Below are 22434 nucleotides of genomic sequence, written 5' to 3' on the forward strand. Positions count from 1 at the left end.
GCCTTCTGTTCTGAACTGAAAGGGAGCTGTCAAAATTAGAAGAGGCAGAAGCTTCTTTTAGGATCGCAATATTTTGACTGCGCTTGAAATAATCTGGCCAAAAACATTTCATTTGTTCAGTATGTAAAGGAAATTTGGCACCTGCTTCTAATCCTCATCTTTCATTTCAACCTAGATAACTTGCTGGAAAAGGAAAAAAAAAAAAAAGTCCTGATAGAAGCTGAACCATGATTATGTCTCTTGAGAATTTAAATTTTATTCAGTGGCAGCCTTGATTAAGACAAGAAAAGACAAATTCTTACCGGTACAATGCTATCCTTGTGAAGGCAAACAATATCACCCACTTGAATATCAGACCATTTCTTTTTGCAGAAACTAGGAATATGGGAAAAACAATAGTTAAGAAAAGTTTGGTCTAGTGGTAAAATCACCAGTTCAAGTCCTCCCTTAGCCATGAAAATCAGCTGGGTGACTTTGGGCCAATCTCAACCCCAGCCCACCCCACAGGGTTGTTGTGGGGAAAATAGGAGGAGGAAGCTATGTTGGATATGTTCGCCACTTTGAGTTATTTGTGAAAAGGTGGGATACAAGTTAATAAATAAATAAAAATAAAATAAATAAATCCACTTTGTGGGACCAATGGAAAGGCTGGAGCACTTGTGTCAATAAACTAAAAAGCTCAGGAAAGAAAGAAGGTGAATTTGTAGTGAATTCCATCACTCTCAAGAACGACTGGAGAAATGGCAAAATTGATTGCTTTGATTAAAGAAAAGTCTTTATCCAGCTTCATTTCTACCTGGAAGCCTGGATTTTTTGACTGAACCTGAAAAAAAATGAGACATGGGTCTTGATGATTAAATATGTTTATGATGATAGACATACTCTTTGTTATGGTTTATTGTAGTTCAAAGGGTCCTTGATTTACAGGTTTTTATCTGTATCAAAGAAAGTCAGAAGATCCTTTTTTATAGCTTTTTGTTGTTGCTTGCACACTGCAATTTTTTTTGTTATTCCTTTCCCCCTTTTTGACTTTTTTTCCTTTGTATTTTATATATTTTTTAATTTAATAAAGTTTTAAAACTGGGAAAAGTTTGAAAAGTGTTGTTGGAGAATGTTTCCCCCCCCCAGAAGAAATTTATTCCAAGTTGCCCTCATGTGAGCTTTCCTTAGTTTAGTTGCAAATAAATGAAGTGACAGATGTTCTTTGCACACGCCTCTAGACACTGTAGGTCAACATTCGACACCAAGTTCATTTTTTGCAAGCAAGCATTTTGAGCATGAATTGTGATATTGTGGGAGATAAATGCTCACAGATTTCCATTCTCCCTGTTTCTTGTGGTTTCCTTGGGCATTTGCTGCCTGATGATTCAGCGCCATTGGAAAAAATAATAATAATCAAATCAGTCAAGCCATCTACCCTATGAGCCCTGCTGGTGCAGTGATTAGAATGCAGTATTGCAGGCTAACTCTGCCCACTGCCAGGAGTTCGATTCTGACCGGCTCTAGTTTGACTCAGCTTTCCATTCTTCCGAGGTCAATAAAATGAAGACCCAGATTGTTGGGGGCAATATGTTGACTTTGTAAATCACTTAGAAATGGTTGTAAAACACTGTGAAATGGTAGATAAGTCTAAGTGCTATTGTTAATGCTATCTTCTTTGGGTGATTCCAGCCAATTGCCAGTCGAGTAGAAGATGACATCCCAAATTTATCATGGCTACCTGTTCTAATATGGATCTTTTGGCAATGCCATAAAGGTCTCCATATTTGTCCAAGAGTTGATATTCCATTCTAGGGAGCCCATTACTATTAATAACTTTCAGGAAGAATATATGTATTTAGAAAGCGTGAGTTATCCCCCTGTTCTCCAACTTTATTCTCTTACTTAAAAACATAGTACTTTTCAAAAGAAGTAAACAAGTTTCTGAAAACATCTTCCAGGCTGGCTTACCTTCCACCTGTCAAGATCTCACAAGGTCGGTTGTTGATTTCCCCATCACTTCGGTGTCGTGCCTGAGAAACAAAAAGGAATGAATGAAAAGCATTGATACACTGAGCTTCTGTTCATCTAATCCAGGATTTCTCAAACTCATCCAAGAATCCATGCCAAGTTTGAGAAATGCTGCTTTAATCCAATATTAAAAATTGCCAGCCCTCTGACCAGAAATTCTTATCTCACATTCCATCAAATCTGGAATGTGAAATATTAAATGTGGAATGTGAAATACTTCCATCAAATCATGAAAAATTTATACAAACCATGCATACAGGAAATGGGCTTTTGCAATGCTAGGTAAGTCCCTGGTCTTCTTTTGCCTTTTCTGGATGAAAATAATTCTGTGCTGTAAGATGTGGTTCATTTGGCTTTGGTCAACCCAAGAATCCCAGGGCATAAAGAATAGAGTTAACTGCTATATTTTAATACTGGAGTTCTCCAGCTGAGCAAGGATAAAATAATTGTAAAGCATCCTGCTTGCTTTGCTTTGCTCTTTTCTTGCCCTGGGCTTCTTTAAACACAGGTGACACCTAACTATATGGTGCAACACCAAAAATGCAGGTAGACTCTTCTGAAGGTAGGCCGTCCTTATTGCATACAGTCAAAAACTGTAAGGCTATGGCAGGGGTAAGCAACCTTGGCTCTTTTATGACTCATGGACTTCAACTCCCAGAATTCCATGTTGGCTCAGGAATTCTGGGAGTTGAAGTCCATGAGTCATAAAAGAGCCAAGGTTGCCTACCCCTGGGCTATGAGAAGGAGCCCTTAAAACCTTCAGTCTGAATCCTGGTGACTTAGGGGCTTAAAACAAATTTCTCCTGTTCTAGTTATGCTCAAATAAGAAGTAAAGAGAAATGAACCAGAATCCTTGCCTTCACCCAGGCAGTTTATTACAGTAGTTTCCTCTATAGTTCCACTTCAAAATAACACACAGCAGGCCTTAAGGCAGGGGTGTCAAACTGCCGCCCCGCGGGCCGGTTTCATCATACCAGAGCCACACCCACCCCACTGCCGGCAATGGAGAAAAAGCTCCGATATGTTGCGCGACATCACGTGACGTCACGAGTTTGACATGTCTGCCTTAGGGGTTTGTCATTGATTAAAAACACCAACAACCTTAATTTCCCTGGATGATATAGAGCCAATGAGGGATCTTAGAATAAAGAATGACCTGTTTGCTACTTCAGTGTTTTTCAATCTTGGCAACTTTAAGACGTGTGGACCTTAACTCCCAGAATTTGGCAGCCCACGCATTGTCCCAAAGGTGCTTTTTCAAAAGGCAACTGGACTTTGTGTTTCCTTGACGATGTTTCGCTTCTCATCTTATCATTCTGAGTGCTAACGACCAGATGACTGCAAGGAATATAAATCCTTCCATCCTCACCAGTCAGAACTGAAGAAGCTTCTTGATGAGAAGCAAAATGTCTTCAAGGAAAAACAAAGTCCAGTTGCCTTTGGGAAAACCATGACCTGAGTGACTGAGAATCTCCATAGACATTCAGCCCCTGTGTTGAAGCTGGAGTTGAAGATGAAGTCCATAGATCTTAAAGTTGTCAAACTGGAAGAACACCGGTCTAGACTGCTGAGTTGTCTTCCCCCATCCCCCAAGTGACTCTGATAAACTCATCTGCTACAGAGTCATCCTCTTATCCTCCTCTAGGAGATTACAGCCAGTCATCCAGTTAGACTGATGCCTTTGCAGGTGCTGAAAACAAATACTTACAACATCATCAATTAAATCACGGATGCCTCTGATGGAGAGCAGGATAGCGAGGGGAAAGAGAAGTGAAAACCAAGGCAGTGTGGAGATCTGTGGGAAGGTCTGTAATAGAAGGCAAAGCAGAAACTTTTCTTATTACAAAGGAGGCTTAAAGAGAGAACTTTGCATTAGTATCTTCAGTGGGAACAAGGCATCCCTGCCCCTTTGGGGAAAGCAGAACCAAAACAGGGCATATGCACAACAGCTCATTTAGCAACCGTTCAGAGTTACAACAGCATTGAAAAAAGTAACTTGTGACCATTTTTCACACTTATGACTGTTGCCGCGTCTCCATGGTCATGTGATCAACATTCAGATGCTTGACAACTGGTTCACATTTATGACAGTTGCAGTGTATCGGGGTCATGTGATCCTCTTTTGCAACCTTCTGAGAAGCAAAGTCAATGGGAAAACCAGATTCACTTAACTATCTTGTTACTAACTTAACAATTTCAGTGATTCGCTTAAGAGCTGTGGCAGGAAAGATCATAAAATGGGGCAAAATTCATTTAACAAACGTTTTGCTTAGCAACAGAAATTTTGCGCTCAACTGAGGTCGTAAATCGAGGACTACCTGTTATCTTGTTGTACAAGCAGGGCCAGACAATTAGGCAAAGCAGAGGCCTTGAAGTTCCCAAGCACAGTAGACTCTTAGCCCAAAGTAGATCTGAAGGTAGATCTGATAAGATTAATTAGAATCCTACCCACATTGATGTAGAAGTTTGTTCTACTTAGATCTATATATTATGGTACCCAAGCAGGGTAGGGAGGCGGGCAAGGAACAGGAAACAAGGAAGTTTGAAAAAGTTACCACTACAAGGATCCTTTGTCTTCAAAATTAAATATACAAACTCTTTATGCCAGCTTCTATTTTGTTTGCTCTGTAATTTACAAGCCGTAATACATTATAAGAATCTTTATTTCCAAGAAACAAAGTTGAGTCACCCTTGAAAAATACCTTGGCAACTCATGAGACATGACAAAACAATAAATGCAATTTTCCTTGTATCCTGATAGAATAGGATTAATTAAAGGTGAGGAAAAAATAGAAGCCAATTTTAGTAACAGAATAACAGAGTTGGAACGGGTCTTGGAGGTCTTCTAGTCCAACCCCCTGCTCAAGCAATGGACCCTATACCATTTCAGACAAATGCTTGTCCAATCTCTTCTTAAAAACCTCCAATGATGGAATATTGTTAGACAGTGTCAAGCTTCAGAGTTTAGTGACCATGGTCTAGACAACAATCCTAATTACTAAACTCTGAAGCTCAATCCTGCCCAATAAATATAAGCCATGAAAGCCTACACAAGAATATTGTTCATCTTCTTCAAACCCCCATTAACCTCAAATTTCAGTCTGGTGAGCATCAATGCCATCAAGCCACACGGAAGCCTTACTTCCAGCTTCCAGATCTTCAAGTTCATACTCCTCAGTTTTGGTGGCAAAATGGCCAAATTTGAATGGTGTAATGTCTCATGGGTTTTTTTATCTCCTACCAGGAGTGCTGTGGAAAATGTACCCAAAAAGTCAGGATGGCAAGTTTGCCCATGAGATTGAAGCTTTTGTAATGTTATGTGGAAATGTATCATGGTTCTGACAGATGAAACTCTTCAAATAACTTTGAGATACTTTTTACCTTAAAGGATCTTTATTTGAGTAGCATAATATTGGTACTTAGATAATCAAAGCCAAAAACTGAATTCCCCTCCCCTGGAAACAAAGTATCAAAGCAAATTCCCTCCTCCAATTTACAGTCATAAATCACATTACCCAATTAGCTTGAAGTGTGGGCTTCCTCTCCAGCCTCCAATTCTTTATCAGCTCTGATTTCAATAACCTTGATTCTCACACTAAGCTCAGTGTTTGTATGTCTAGCTGGATTCTCGTTCACATCCTCCCTCCCCAGCATCATCTAACTCTAAAAGGGAAAGGTAAAAAATGGCTACATTTCCATCTGTTGTCAATGCAAAAACATCCGGTGTTAGAAGACATCCAACCTTGGAAGACAGAGCAAAGAGGTACCACCAAGGGAATGTCAAGTAAAAGGCAACTTAGCCCTCAGCACAAATCTGGGTGGGGCAAGAAGCTCAGAAGAGACTCTCCCTAGTTTCGGGGTTGTAGAAGAGACAGGGGAAAAAATGTACCTGTAGACTTGTAAAATACACTTTTATACCTTTACTTAATTCTAATTAGACTTAGCTCATCTAGTTGTGTTTTCTGACTGGCCTACCTCATAAAGTTGACAGGTCTACCTCTTGTTCACATGCGTGATGCATGCTAACACAGGACAGGTCTTCAATCGTGTGATTGCAGCATCCATCTTGATTCTTTTGCCCCACCCCAAAGGATGCCATGTCAAAAAAAAAAAAAATAGGCAGGGAATAGAATCTCTTTAGAGAGCTGACAGGCTTTGGTACCTCAGAACAAATTATGTACATTTCTCTATAAAAAAGTAGAAAGGTCCTAATTTTGTTGCTAATCGAAAATGGAATAAAGACCCCTCTTACCTGCAAAAGTATTATTAACAAGAAATATACATTAGCCAACCGGTGAAATTGTTCATACAAGTTGAGAGGGAGAAAAGTGAAAACGTTGTATTTAGCCGTCTTAATGGCATTGTCCTGCAAATGATAAATCAGCAAAGATTCACATGAAACTTAATTTATTATCACATATAAATTTTCATAAATCAAAATCTACTTTGTGAAATCTGAAAAATGGAATATAATACATGTAGGCAGGTATTCTCGACCAAAACCAAGATATGTGATATTGTTGCTGTTTTTCCAGCAATAAACAGCAAAACAGTTTAAAAATGTGAAAAGGAAAGGAAAGGAAAGGAAAGGAAAGGAAAGGAAAAAAAACTAGCTAGTTTCTGGGAGGCTCACTAAACTTAAAACACAAACACAGAGACACACAAATACAGATGCAGAATATAAAGAGGATTTTAAATCCATGACATTTTGATTCTTCCCTCCCTCCTTCCTTTCCATGGCCTCCAATAAGACTTACTGCATATTTTCTCTTCTTCAAACACCATAAATGCTTCTTTTGAATTTGTGCGTGATAAGCCCGGTTATTAGCCTTAACCACCCAGGTAAAATCTGGAAGAAAAGGACAGAAAATACTGGCGACTGGTGGTACTCGGATGTTGCCATATCCTAAAGTGGTACAATGGGTGAAAAGGTTGAAAAGCCCTGGTATAAAGCTCCTACTTTGAGTAGGGGGTTGGACTAGAAGACCTCCAAGGTCCCTTCCCATCCCTATGATTCTATAATTCCATAGCTCTGGTCCACAGATGGGAGCTTATGTGAGGAACAGATCCACACACACCTTTCAGAGAGATAGCAACTCTCTGGGACAGTGTTTCCCAAACTTGACAATTTTAAGGCATGTGGACTTCAACTCCCAGAATTCCACAGCCAGCAATGCTGGCTATGGAATTCTGGGAGTTGAAGTCCACATGCCTTAAAATTGTCAAGGTTGAGAAACACTGCTCTAGGATCTTAGATGGGTGAGTGAGTCACATAAAATGAGACAGAACACAAAGGATTCCTTGTTATTGTTCACAGTACAAAAATGTTTGCCAATAAAGTCTGCCACCTCAAGTCCAGGGAGGAAATACCAAGGTTGCTAAAACCATATCTCAAAACACAATCAAGATTTTCAAGTTTCTGAGGTGTTTTCCCTCCACTTTGGATTAAATCAGCTGGAGATTAAACTAAAGCTGGGGACAAGCTTTAGCCTGGAAAATACAATTGCTTCAGTTATACACATTTCACGGTTCAAAAATCTTTATTTCCCCCCTCCCCCCCCAATATTCCCACCTGTGATTGGCCAAAGGTGATTCTACAAAACCCCACATGTACTTACCTGTTTTAGTCTCATCCTGGTAACCCCCGAGAGAATCCTGGCTTGGCATTTTGAAATCTAGAAAGCAAAAAGATCAAGTCATTTAACCTTCCTGCAATTTGCTAGCTTAGCCCTTGCTGGCTATGATCCCAAGAGAGTTTGGAAATGCTCCCAGGAGGATCTGTAGCATTTATGATTATGGTTCTAACTGATAGATGCACCTGTCCAGGATAATCTGCTCACTTCTTGTATATTCCATTGCAGCTGCAGTGCTTGTTTAGCCATTTTGTAATTTGCACTTATTTTCCAGGGACGGTGTAGCACTTACATCTTTCCCAACCTTGGTGCCTCCTAGATGTGTGGACTTCAACCCCCAGAATTCTCATCAAGGCCCAGGTTGCTGGGGAATTCTGGGGGTTGGAGTCCACAGATCAGAAATATGCCAGACCTGGAAAGGTTGAGCTGGAATGAATGAAGATAAAGTGAAGAGAGGAGGAAAGTGCATTGAATGAGGGGAGAGCTGGGTTCAGAGCCCCATTTACTCTTGACTCTCTCTGTGTGTGGTGGACACAGTCCTTATCGTTCAGCCTGATTGCTCTGGCTGAGAAAGCAGGGGAATCACATGCTTTGATTTCCTGGAGGTTGTTTATTTGTTTTTCCACAGGGATTGTCAAATGGCTTAGAGCAGTGGTGGCGAACCTATGCCACGGATGCCAGAGGGGGCAATCAGAGCCCTCTCTGTGGGCACGTGCACTGTCGCTCCAGTCCTAGGCCTTCAGCTGGGTTTTATAAAACCTTTTTGCTTGAGGCCTCCGCCGCAATGTACAAAAAAAAAGGTTCAATCAATCAGTCAATTTCAACTTCTCGCGGGAAAAAAAAAGATCTTGCAAAGTTGGAATTGATTGATTGAACTTTTTAGTCCCATCCAGTCTGCCCTTACCACCGCAGCCACGCCCACCCAATGGGCCACACCCACTCAATAGGCCACACCCAGCCAATGGGCCATACCCACCCGGCATCCGACAATGCATAAGTGGGCTTTGGGTTGCAGTTTGGGCACTCGGTCTCTAAAAGGTTCGCCCTCACTGGCTTAGAGGAATGAAGACTGGGTAAAGGCTTCTTAAGTAACACCAGATTTCAGGGTAAGAGGCAGTGGGGAACCAAGGATCAGTGGACAAGAAAACAGTTCACTTCCAAACTTTCTAGAGTTGCAAAAGTGTTGCAGCCTGGCCAGAGGAAAATCAGAGGGGTTTACCTGAGGATGTGTGATCATGAGGACAAACTATCAATGCAAGAGACTCTTTGGAAATACCCCCAGTCCTTCCCACATCAAAGGGTAGATTAGGAGTATAAAATGCACCAGCCTTCCTTCCCATGGGCTTAAACAGGCTCACCCTTCTTCTTATCTCTTTTCCACATCAGGAAACTTAGAAAAAGAAACCAGCACGCCAGTTCACCACAAGCATAGGAACGGCGTCAATGGCTAGTTTAATCCTGACTGCGCAATTGTCCTCGTTGGATGGAATAAGCTGCTGGCAGCATCACAAGCCTGCAAGGAGCTGGCCACCTGCCTGGGAAATTTGTATACAAAATAACCAGGCCTGCCTGGTTTGCTAGGATGCATTCAGACAACCCATAAGCTTCAAAGATGTGTTTGGAATATTATCTGTTCAGCTGCCTTCCCATCTGAACATGGCATTCATCCTTCTGGCCGGGATCTTGATTTAAGGAATGCTACCAGTGGTGCCATTCACGTGCTTACAAATGCCTGCAGGAAGTATTATGCTTGCCATAGTAGTAATGTGGTCATCCTTCATCTCAACATTTCTCAACCTTGGCAACTTGCAGATGTGTGGACTTCAACTCCCAGAATTTTAAATCAACTTGCTATTTAGGAGCATGTGCATGGAAAAATGTTTGTGAAGTAGGCCCTTAGAAACCTGAGTGGACTGGGAATTATCACTCCCAAAGCTAGAATAATAAGACCAAACAATGCAGAACAAAACCAGTTATGCAAACGATGTAAATATGCCTCATTATTACAGGACCCAAAAGTCAGCTATCTGAACAATTTAGCTTTATCACAACAGCCCAAGCTTCTAATTCTTATTGGCTGCCAAAGGGGGGGGGGAAGCAAAATTAAAAGCAATGCCACTGTTAAAAGCAGCACACACAGAAAAATAGCTGTTGTTTATAAAACTTCCTAGTTGTCATAAAGGCTTTTCTTAAGGTGACCAACTTTTTTACAATGAAAAGGAGGACACAAATAAATTGAAGAAAAAATATCGTAAATAAAAGAAACATTTTATTCATTGCAACAATAATACAGAATACACTATACTATGATAAGTGCGTAATAAAAAAACATTTGTAACAATAACATTTTATATTGTAATTATGCTTACATGCTGCGCCCCCGCCCGGAGCCATCCCGCCAGCACTGCTGCCCCACTGTTTAGAGCGGGCCCCGCAGCTCCCAAAGCACAGCTGTGCCGGCTCCAGCCCTGGGGGCAGCCCGCTATCAACACATCCCACCTGCAGCTGCTCTGCCAGCACCACCACCCACCCTGTGCAACCCCATGTAGAGCAGGCCCCACAGCTCCCACAGCACGGAGGGCAGCTGGCCACCGCTGCCCTTCACACCCCACCTGCAGCAGCCCTGCCGCCCCTGACTCTTGTGCCCGCAGCCATTATTGCCCTAGCAGGGCCGAAGATCAAGAGAAAGTTACCGTGGCGTCACCACTCCAGTCTCCTCCAGGTATCTTCGGAACTAACTAGGAGATGCTGTAGTTGGGTAGCAGGGAGGGGTGCAAAGTTCCTGCCAATTCGCCTTCGCTGCAGACAACTTACATGTGCAGGCTGGGTGTTTTGGCGTGCTCAGCAGCAATTCCTATTGGCTTTCAAAAGCCAATAGGAGTAGCATAGCTCATGCAAAAGTTGAAAAAAAAACATCAAAAAAAGGTGCCGGAACACCGTTCTGAGCGTTCTATGAGAAAAAAAAAGCCCTGCAGATTAGTCTTCAAATATTGAAAAGGAGGACATGTAGGAGGACACTTTTCGAGGGAGGACAGGGTCACCTTACTTTTCTGAGTACAGCAGGGAAACAGCTATAGTCTTGAAATCTTTAATCTGTGGCCTCTATTTCTATAGTCACTAGCAAAAAAAGATGCATGGCTGAAACAAAGGAGGAGGAGCAGATAAATGGGTTATAGATCATAGAATCATTGGGCTGGAAGGGACTTTAGAGGTCATTTAGTCCAACCCCCTGCTCAGGCAGGAGACTCTATACCAGATATGTCAAACTTGTGACATCACATGATGTCACGCAACGTATCTGGACTGTTTTGCCATTGCCGACAAAGGGATGGGCGCGGCTTCTATGTGACGCATCCAGCCCACGGGCTGGCAGTTTGACACCCCTGCTCTATACCATTCCAGACAAGTGGTTGTCCAATCTCCTCTTAAAAACCTCCAGTGTTGGAGCACCCACAAGTTCTGGAGGCAGATTGTTCCATTGATTAATTGTTCTCACTGTCAGGAAATTCCTCCTTAGTTCCAGGTTGCTTCTCTCTCCTTGCTTAAATTCCATCTATTGCTTCTTGACCTGCCCTCAGAAGCTCTGGAGAAGAGATTCGCCCCTCTCTTCTCTGTGACAACCTGAGGCCTACAACCGTTACGGAGCCTGCTCATCATCGGTCTCCTGCTCAAGCAGGGGGTTGGACTAGAAGACCTCTGAGGTCCCTTCCAGGTCTATTATTCTATGTTCTATAATCATGACTAATGACAGTCATGTGACTGATCAGCTTTTACAACCTTTTTTTGCAGTGGCTATTAAATGAATCCATGTCATTAAATGAACTAAAGGTTTGCTATAGGCAAAGTTTTTCTGAAAACCAGAAGCAAATGCCAGTTTTCAGCAAAATCATCATAAAACACAGTCACATGACTGCCAATTGATGTAAATGTGGTCTGGTTGCTGAGTGCTGCAAAGAGTGGGGGGTCTGGCTGCTGGAACTTTGAATCTGGGTCACAGGTACCCCCAGGTGAGTTATACTGTAAGTACCCTCAGGTAAGTCAGAACTTCAAAGAGTTGCTAAGCAACTGGTCTTTAAGTCAAAGTCTACCTGTAAGTATGCATCATATAAGTTTAACTCCTTTTAGCCTGTGGAACTCATTACCACAAGACCATGAAGATGGCTTCTTAGATGGCTTTAAACCAGAGCTGCCAATGTATGTTATGATGAGTGATTTTGCTGATTGGTCAGTTTGTTGCAGAGCCTGATGATGATCAGAGCTGAGAGGTCACCCAGTCCAAGGCAGGATTAGGACCTGGGTCTTCTCATTTCTATTCCAGGACTTTCACCTCTTCGCCATGGTGGCTTTCTCTGGAAGACCACAGTGAGAAATAAAATGCTGGATTAAGATGGGGTTGATAGGAGCATTCTTTGATTCTCGTGGAGAAAACCTATCATCTATGAGACCGTTAGGAATCAAAACCGACTCATTGGTAGATCATCATAATTGCCATCTTTAGGTTTCCATGAATAAGCTTGTGTCAATGCAAAAACATCCCATGTTAGAAGAAGGAAGAGAAGAAGGCAAGCAAAGTAATCCCTTATTTCTTCCTCCTGCACTTTCCTGCATAGCTTTCACTCATCAGCCAGTTAATTAAACCAACAAAAACAGATAATATTACAAACAGGCAGATACAAGTCTTTAAACTGTTAGCAAAAAAAAAAAAAAAAAGCACCTTTCAGCGCAGGATTTGCTGGAGACAAATCCAAGCCACATACCCAAAGCAGGCTTACCTACACATGCAACCCATGTGGAGGTTCCTAAACAATCAATTACAATGATCTTTCCATTAAAAAAAAATGCTGGTCTATTCGTCCATCAAACTGAAAGTCAGTAGTGAGGTTCATGATTCTGGATATTCCAAGAATCCTTGGAAGTTTGGCATTGAGACAAATCAGCCATCAATAGTCACATAGAGATAAACCACATTTACATACCATTCAAAACTAAGAAGGAAACAAAAAGACCAGAACGTATCTTCTCCAGCAAACAACATCCAGATAAGCAGAGATTAACACCGGACAAACAATCAAGCAGAAAACAATCAAGAAATCACCAAGAAGAAAACCACACTTGCACGGCAAGCTACTGAATGTAACAAGACCCACATTCATTGGCCCTGAAACATCTGAAAGCAAACAACCAAGCCCAGAGAGCATCAAGGGCTCCAAAGTTCAACCCTGAATTACATATATTCTCTTCTATTAAAAGCCAAATTTGGATTTTGGCACATGTTACTCTCACCCCTTTTTAAAGGGTGCCACATTGGGGAGAGTTCAGCTGGAGCAGTGGTTCTCAACCTTTCTAATGCCGCGACCCCATAATACAGTTCCCCATGTTGTGGTGACCCCCAACCACTTATACATCACCGGGTGCCAGGGGTGTGGCCAAAGAAAAGGGGGAAAACATGGCGGACAGCCTTGTTTGGCGACCCCCGTGAAATGGTCGTTCGACCCCAAATGGGGTCCCAACCCACAGGCTGAGAACCACTGAGCTGGAGGCTCATTCATGGGGAGCCTCTTGAGATCTGGATAGATTTTTTTATATATAAAAGATCAATATTATTTTGATTTTAATCTCAGGGATGAGACATTTCCCTTTTTTTTCTTATATCTATGTGCTTCTCTAAAGTTTGGATACAATTTGTCTTAATCATTGGCTGTTATCTTCAGGTTTTCTCCATCCTTGTTCTTCATTGCTATTACTGTTTTGTTTATTAATGTTATTCTTTGCATCAATTTATATGCCATCTTTTCTCTAAAGCCACCTGGAAATTAAGCCATATTTTTTTTTAAAAAAAAACAAACCCTTCTTTCAGTGATCTTATTATTCTGAAATAACACCAACAACTAAAGGTCAGTGGTTCTGAGATGTGGGAGGGAGAAGACCATGTTCTACAAAGAGTTCCATATCCTTAGAGTCCAGCATATGCATTTTAAGAAAGCAAAGTACAGACACTTCAAAAAAAAACAAGCACCCACACACACACTGGCACACCGTGACTTCTATCACGACAACATGCCTAATTCCATGCCAAGGAAATAAGGCATTTAAAAATTTGCCTTTGCAAAGCACCGGATGGATATCAAAGTAAATTATCAGGAAGAAACAGTTTGTGAACTTTCTCTGCCTACCAGAATGAACTGAGATCTTTTTGTAGTGGACTCTTGAAAGTCACTTTGTACCCCCAGCTGTCCCTGGAAAATCCTCAAAGTGCTGCTGCTTTTAGCCTTTGGATGGCCTTGCTCAAAGGACGATCGTTCTCACGCCATTTTATCAAACTGTCCAAGTGTATGTACTGTCTAAAGGGTGTAAACCCTTCGGGATATGGACTGGTCCTCTTGTACTTTCTAAAAGACCATTGCTATGGTGATACTTAAACAATAACAATTATTCAATTCATTATAACATCGAGATCTAAGCTCTGTAAATGAGAAACCAAGTAAGTAATATAATAATATCAACAGAAGCAAGAGCAATAAAACCACAAGGAATAACCTTGCTTCCTTCTTCCTTCCCTTCTCTTTCTTTTTTCCTTTCCTTTCCTTTTCCTTTCCTTTTTTTCCCAACCCCAGGAGTGAGTAGCTTCAAGGTACATAACTAATGCTATAAAAACATTGTGCACAGCCTCAAGTGGATGCTCATGAATGAAATGGTTCTGTTAGTGCGTAACTCAGTTTATAGGTATGAAAGCAGGATGCTTTGTGTTCTGCAGCTGCCCTTTTCATGCAGTTCTTGTCTACTGCACTTTCCAGCTTTGAAATGGGAAGCAACTCCTTGGAGACTGTTGCCTCCAGCAATGATTAACCAGGGGATGTAGAGGGAGACTACAAACAGTTTTAAGGAGACAGTTCTCTCTTCTGTTGTCCTAACACTTGATCCTCAGAGATCAACTGCCTCTGGACAGGGAGGCATATATACACATATAATGTTTTAATAATCACGAATAAATATGGAAATGAAGATTGCTTTTCTTAAATTTATGAGAAGTCCTGCTGAGCCATTATCCATCTAAAGTCCGAACCTGTTTCCAACAGGTGGCCTTTGTGAAGCTCACAAATAAAGCATCAAAACTAATTTGTCTTTATAGAAGGCTGTTTCTGCATGTGGAAGCTGCATGTGGTTATCAATGTGGTTATCAAAAACTCCACCGGATTAGACCAGGAACCCTTTCCTGAGCCAGCATGGCTCAGCTTGGAAATCTCTCCCTTTCCCCTCAGCATGGTTGGCTCAGGAATTCTGGGAGTTGAAGTTCACGAGTCATAAAAGAGCCAAGGTTGCCTACCCCTGACCTAGGAAAAAAGCCTGGTCTTGACGCCTATGGAGATTCTCAGTCATCCAGATGACGGTTGTCCCAAAGCTGGTTTTTCAAAAGACAAATGGACTTTTTTTGTTTTTGCTTGAAGTCATTTCACTTCTCATCCGAGAAGATTCTTCAGTACTGGTCTTGATGGCCTTCTGGTAAGCTAAAAGTTGAAGGGGGGGGGAGGCTGCTGGCTGATGTAGGGGGGAGGCTTTCAAGCTCCCACTCTGTGCAACATTTCTTTATAAAACCCTAGTAAGGCCACACCTTGAATACTGCAACCAATTTCGGTCACCATACTACAAAAAAGATGTTGAGACCTTGGAAAAAGTTCAGAGAAGAGCAACTAAAATGGTCAAAGGCCTGGAGATTAAAACATATGAAGAATGGCTGCAGGACTTGGGTTTAGCTAGTCTAAAGGAAAGAAGAAATAGGGGTGACATGATAGCAGTGTTCCAATATTTGAGGGGCTGCCACAAAGAAGAGGGCGTCAAACTATTCTCCAAAGCACCAGAGGGAAGGATGAGAAACAATGGTTGGAAACTGATCAAAGAGAAAAGCAATCTGGAATTAAGGAGAAACTTTCTAACAGTGAGGACAATCAACCAGTGGAACAGCTTGCCCTCAGAAATTGTGGCTGCTCCATCACTGGAGGTTTTTAAGAAGAGATTAGACAGTCATTTGTCTGAAATGGTATAGGTTCTCCTGCTTGAGCAGGGGGCTGGACTAGAAGACCTCCAAGGTACCTTCCAGATTCTATTCTATTCTATTCTATTCTATTCTATTCTATTCAAGGGAAGGGACCTGAACTTGCCTAATTTATCTAATCTGGTGGGGTGGGATAGGCATTTCAGGGAGAAATGTCCCTGCAAATAACCTGACCATGTCCTTCGTAGGGCTTTAAAGGTGATAATCAACATGTTGATTTGCACCTGGAAGTTAAAATTGGGAGCCAGTGTGGCTCATGCCACAAAGGTGCAACATGGGCAAACCTGGAAACACCCAATGCTGTGCACGCTGCTGCATTCTAGACCAGTTGTAGTTTCTGGGTAATCGTCAAGAGCAGCCCTGCCCAAAGCACTCTGCAGTAATCCAAATGTGAAGTGACCAAAGCATATGCAACTATTAATGGTTGATTTTTTTTTCCAAAAGAAAACCAGTGTGTTGGAGTAGTTGAGGTGTTGAAATAGAAATGGAGAATCGCAGGTTGTATCCTTTCTCGGCCATAAATGTTCATTGGGTGAATTCAGGTCAGTCACTCTGCCCCAACCCAACCAGTTAGAAATATAGAAATATTGACAACTGGTGGAAGAAAAAGATCTAGCAGTCTGCCTTTTGAATTTGTTTTTTGTTTTTTTTAATCTGTTTATTTTTGGTTCGGTTATTGGTTTTCATTTAGTTATTATTTTTAATTATTGTTTTTGTTTTATTTACTTTTATTCATTTTGGACACTAAGAACAGCTGATGGAAGAAGAATTGATGCCTCTGAACTGTGGTGCTGGGGTAAATTATTGCATATGCCACAGACAGCCAGAGCATCCAACAGCTGAATGATATAAAACCAGAAACATCACTAGAAGCCAAATTCACAAGACTACGTCTGATTTACTTTGGCCATGTCATGCGTGCAAATTCGTGGGAGAAGTCAGTGATGCTAGGAATGGTTAGTGCAACAAGAAGAAGGGGCAGGCAAAGAACTCGCTGGCTTGATACTGTCATAGCTGATGCAAAGATGAACATCCAGCCACTGAAAGACGCTGTGTTTGATAGAGTAGCATGGAGAGCATTTACCTAGAAAGTCATCAGACTTGGACATGACTGAACCATTAAAACTATTACTAATTTTTTAAATGTATTTTTAACTTTTTTAGAAGATGGGTATGTGTTTATCCCAAGCAAGTTTAAACTCCTATTAGTTCTAGTAATCTGTTAGACATCATATACATCATAGAATAACAGAGTTAGAAGGGACCTTGGAGGTCATCTAGTCCAATCTTCTGCTCAAGCAGGAGACCTTATACCATTTCAGACAAATGACTGCCCAGTCTCTTCTTGAAAGCCTCCAGTGATAGAGCATCTACAACCTTTGAAGGCAAGCATTTCCACTGGTTGATTGTTCTCACCATTAGGAAATTTCTCCTTGGTTCTAAGTTGCTTCTCTCTTTAATTACTTTCCATCCATTGTTTCTTGTCTTGTCTTCATGTGCTTTGGAGAATAGGTTGACCCCTTCTTCTTTATGGCAGCCCCTCAAATATTGGGACACTGTTCTCATGTCACCCCTAGTCCTTCTCCTTACTAGACTAGATATTCCCAATTCCTGCAACTGTTTTTCATTTGTTTTAGCCTCCAGCAACATACTTGTTGCTTTTCTTTGCACTCTTTCTAGACGAATCTCAACATCTTTTTTACATTGTGATGATCAAAACTGGATACAGTATATTAAGTGTGGTCTTACTAAGGCAGAGGTGTCAAACTACCAGCTTGCGGGCCGGATGCATCATAGCGAAACCGCGCCCACCCCATTGCCGGCAATGGTGAAAAAATCACGATACATCGCAACATGTCACGTGATGTGAGTTTGACACCCCTGTGCTAAGGCTTTGTAAGGGGGTACTAGTACTTCACGTGAGCCTGATTCTATTTCTCTATTAATGCAGCCTAGGCTTGTACTGGTAGTCCTCAACGTATGACCACAATTGACCCCAAAGTTTATGTTGCTGAGAAATTTAAGTGAGTTTTGCTCCATTTTGCGACTTTTCTTACCACATTTGTTAAGTGAACCACTGCAGTTGTTAAGTTAGTAACAAGGTTGTTAAGTGAATCTGGCTTCCCCATTGACTTTGCTTCTCAGAAGGTTGTAAAAGGCGATCACGTGACCTGCAACCGTCATAAATATGAAGCAGTTGTCAAACATCCAAATGTAAATCATGTGACCGTAGGGATTCAGCAATGGTCATAAGTGTGAAAAATGGTCAAGTATGAGACATTATATTTCTTTCTTGGACTCAAATTTCCTTTTCCTGACCATTACCTTGATTATACTTCCTGAAAGTGAGGACAATCAACCAGTAAAACAACCTACCCCCAGAAATCATGGGTGCTCCATCACTGCAGATTTTTAAGAAGAGACTAGACATTCACCTGTCTGAGATGGTATAGGTTTTCCTGTTCAAGCAGGGGGCTGGACTAGAAGACCTCCAAGGTCCCTTTCTATTCTATTCTATTCTATTCTATTCTATTCTATTCTATTCTATTCTATTCTATTCTATTCTATACACCTGTTCCTCCTGCTCCTTTAAGAGTATTATCAGAGCCCAGTGCATAGATTGTACCTGGTCTGGGAGTGTGACCATCAGATGAAATGATGATATCTTGTCACTACTCATATTTATCCAAAACCTCATATGTCCCCACCCCCCAGAGGTGAGGACATCTGCATTATGCAATTCTTCTTCAACAGAGGAAGAATGGATTAAATCCAATCATTTGCTCAATTCATTCTCCCTATTTTTCCACAGTGGGCAAAAGGATATTTCTGAAATGTTCATAATGAATGAATGAATGAATGAATGAATGAATGAATGAATGAATGAATGAATGAAGCATCTTTCTTCCTAGCATCTCCCAAGAACCTTTAATAGACTTTATCTTCATCCTCAGCATCTCAAAATGTTAAGACTCTACAAAGTGTGCAGAGAAGAACAACAAGAATGATTAGGAAGCTAAAACATATGAAAAACATTTGCAGGAATTGGGCATGTCTAATTTAATGAAAAACAGCCAAAAAAAGCTAATACAATCCTGGGTTGTATAAACAGTGGCATAGAATCAAGATCACGTGAAGTATTAGTACCACTTTATAAAACCTTAGTAAGACCACACGTGGAATACATATGAAGAACAGCTGTAGGACTTGGGTTTGGCTAGTCTAAAGAAAAGAAGAAATAGGGATGACATGATAGCAGTATTCCAGTATTTGAGGAGCTGCCACAAAGAAGAGGGCATCAAACTATTCTCCAAAGCACCAGAGGGAAAGAAAAGAAATAATGGTTGGAAACTGATCAAAGAAAGAAGCAACCTGGAATTAAGGAGAAACTTCCTAATAGTGAGGACAATTAACCAGTGGAACAGCTTGCCTTCAGAAATCATGAAAGAGACAATGATAAAATGGACAATGAATTTTGGATACACAATTGAATTAGATAGATGGCAGCAACTATGGGAAAGAAACTATAAATTGACAATGGCGACTGTGTATAAAGAAAATATGTACAAAATATTTTACTGATGGCACAGGTCTCCAGAAAGATTAGCTAAAATGTTTAAGGACAGGTCTATGAAATGTTGGAAATGTCATCAGATACCAGGTTCCTTCTACCATATGTGGTGGACGTATGTAGAAGCTACAACTTATTGGAATATAATTAGAACATGGATAGAAAAGATGATACAACAACGTATAGAACTAAGACCAGAAATATTCCTGTTGGGTATTCTACCAGGGAAATACAATAAAGAGAAAACATATTTAATTATTCATATAATTACAGCAGCCAGGATTGTGTTAGCACAAAATTGGAAAGCACTGAAAGCCCCCCCCCCCCAGAGGGAGAGGTGATTGGGAAAATACTGGAATGTGCAGAAATGAATAGACTAACAATGACAATTAAAGATAAGACAGAGTCAGACTACTATGAAATCTGGGGAACTTTTTATGATTGGCTGAAAAGAGAATATGGTTAAAAGATAGTTAACATCAATTTAGATGGAAGAAGAAGGAGCAGATAAGGAGGGAGACCCAGGCAACACAGTATTGAATAACTGGAGGTTGTATAAATATTTATAGAAGTATATACCAAGAAGGTTAGATAAATAGAAGTATTAATGTAAGAGAAAATTAATTTTATTGTATATAATACAGATAGGGAAATTTGGAGAGAGGAGTTGCTCGGACATTACCCCTGAATTGTATCTGAAGAGGGATGAGAGGGAAGAAAGGAGAGGAGAGAGAAAAGAGTAAAGGAGGGGAGAAGGAAGTAGGAAGGTTGGAGGAGAAAAGGAGAAGTGGGGAGAAAGGGGAGGAGAGTGGTGAAAGAAAGAGAAGAGGAAGAAGAGGGAAGTAGGGAAGAGAAGAAAGGGAGAAAGAAGGAGTGTGGATGCAGTGAAAGGGGAAATGGGCGAGCAACACCAAAAGTCATGTGTATGTATTTATTTCATTTTATTAAAAGTATCTTATATATGAATGTAAAAAGAATGTATGTTAACATCTGATAAATATCATGGTATATGTATGGGGAGAGTTTGGAAAAATAAAAAATAATTTAAAAAAAATCGTGGGTGCTCCATCACTAGAGGTTTTTAAGAGACTGGACAGTCACTTGTCTGAAATAGTATAGGTTCTCCTGCTTGAGCAGGGTGCTGGACTAGAAGACCTCCAAGGTCCCTTTCAGGTCTATTCTATTCTATTCTATTATACATGACATGACATGACATGACATGACATGACAGCAGTGTTCCAATATTGAGGGGCTGCCACAAAGAAGAGGGTGTCAATCTATTCTTCAAAGCCCCTGAAGACAAGACCAGAAGCAATGGATGGAAACTAATGAAGGAGAGAAGCTACCTAGAACTAACAAGAAATTTCCTGACAGAATGATTAACCAGTGGAACAACTTGCCTCCAGAACTTGTGGATGCTCCAACATTGGAGGTTTTTGTGAAGAGATTGGACAACCATTTGTCTGAAATGGTATAGGGTTTCTTCCTTGAGCAGGGGGTTGGACGAGAAGACCCTCAGAGTCCCTTCCAACTCTATTCTTCTGTTCTCTATGAACCTTTCAAATTACTTTTTCAAATGAGCTAAAAACAGTACGATAGTCAGTTCCCTGGGTCTATGATGCATTGTGTAAACAGGATCCCTTTCTCTTGCAGGCCATTCCTCTCATCAAATTGAACTATATACTTGTCTTTTCTCTCTCTTTCACCCCGAAAGAAAAGCCACTAAGCCTGAAACCTTACTCTAACTTCATAATCATTCAAACTGACTTCTTCAGCACTTTCTTCTCTTCTGCACCAGCTAACAGACTCCCTGGGCACAGCCTGCTTTCTATCTCTAAGATACCTTTAATGACAGCACCTCTGCATCTTCCTGTAGCACAACATGTTTCCCCTGTTACATCTTCAGCTGCCATTGAATTCTTAGGTAGAAGAAGCTTGGAGTCACCCAAACTGCTCTTCTCTTTCCCCTTGGGGCTCATTAGGGATAACAAGACAAATAGATAACATGCTGTGTGCATTGCTGGCAAGAAAAGGTCTCATGGCTTACCTGCCTATCTCCTTCCCTTCCTGCCAAGGGGAACGCTGTTGCCGTTCTCCAGATCTCCAGGATGCTTCTGATGACCTCAAGTGGCTTCCAAGCTGTGGCACAGAAGACCAGCTTTGCCAAGGCATAGAGGCTTTTAAAAAGCAGCACGAAGGGAGCAGGAAGTAACTCACTCCACCCAGTCTCCTGTTCTTGCTCTCTCTCTCTCTCTCTCTCTCCTGAAACCTGTCCCATGACAATACCTGCGAGTCTTGCTCACCTGTACCTGAGAAGCAAAATCTTTCCAACTCATGGCAAGCTTTTATGATATCCCCTTTCACTTCTTCCATGCTCAGCAGGCATTTTGCCAAGAAGAGGCTAAACACATCACTGTCATCCAACACCTTTTCTCCTCCCCCTCCCCTTTCTAGCTTTTCTTTGGCCCAAACCCAGTTTGATCAGTGGGTTGTACCCAAGGCAGAAGAACTGCATCATCTTAGTCATGCTTGACCTATCAGGCTCTTCACCACATTGTTGGCTTCTGTCCCGGACCAGTTCTGCTAAGAATCGTTTCTTCCCCTCCTCTGCAGGTGGATGGATGTCATCTGATTTTATATCATAATCTTCAAAGACTCCCAGGTAGGGCTAAACTTAATCTGGATCTGAATACAAACTATTTAATTTCACATATCTAAACCAAAGAAAAGATAAGAGCGTTTCAAGTTGGGAGTGATTCCTTAGAACTTCACAGGCTTCATGTAATTATTTTGACAATGGTTCAGAAGTGGTGGTGGGGGGGTTCCATTATCTTATTTTAGAAAGTTGCTTCAATTTCCCAATCTAAACTATTAGCGGTAATCCTTTTAGTGGTCTCCGAACAACTAATCAGGTCTGCACAAACTGGATTTGAGGTATCATTCAAAATTTGCAGTTTTCCAAAATTCATATTGCAGTTTTTATCTTTTTTTATTTTAAAATATGCTAGAGAAAAGACACCCCACCGATGCATATATCGAATGAAATACATGGATGAAAAGAATGTGCAAAGGTGGATTATATTGGGGGTACTGTTTGCAAAAAATCACATTTTGCATACTAGGCAAATTGACCCACAAAACTGCATGTATTTGAAAAAAACCATGTATCA

At 41.1% G+C, this 22434-nt stretch overlaps 1 protein-coding gene across 1 annotated transcript in view; it reads right to left on the reverse strand.

Annotated features, from left to right (window-relative positions):
• Positions 1-21905, reverse strand: part of ATP8B3 (ATPase phospholipid transporting 8B3) — a 67678-nt gene extending 45773 nt beyond the window's left edge. Inside the window, exons 1-7 of the mRNA XM_039347228.1 lie at positions 21312-21905; positions 7629-7685; positions 6768-6859; positions 6263-6376; positions 3719-3817; positions 1951-2012; positions 303-375 (exon numbers count right to left, since the gene is read on the reverse strand). Of these exons, the coding sequence (XP_039203162.1) occupies positions 303-375; positions 1951-2012; positions 3719-3817; positions 6263-6376; positions 6768-6859; positions 7629-7677 (489 nt within the window). The 5' untranslated portion in view covers positions 7678-7685; positions 21312-21905. The remainder of the gene's footprint in view (positions 1-302; positions 376-1950; positions 2013-3718; positions 3818-6262; positions 6377-6767; positions 6860-7628; positions 7686-21311) is intronic.
• Between the last annotated feature and the right edge of the window lie 529 nt (positions 21906-22434).

The sequence above is a fragment of the Crotalus tigris genome, unplaced genomic scaffold (genome assembly GCF_016545835.1).
Source record: "Crotalus tigris isolate CLP2741 ecotype Arizona unplaced genomic scaffold, ASM1654583v1 scf7180000018057.1800818, whole genome shotgun sequence".
In the NCBI taxonomy this organism is placed as follows: domain Eukaryota; kingdom Metazoa; phylum Chordata; class Lepidosauria; order Squamata; family Viperidae; genus Crotalus; species Crotalus tigris.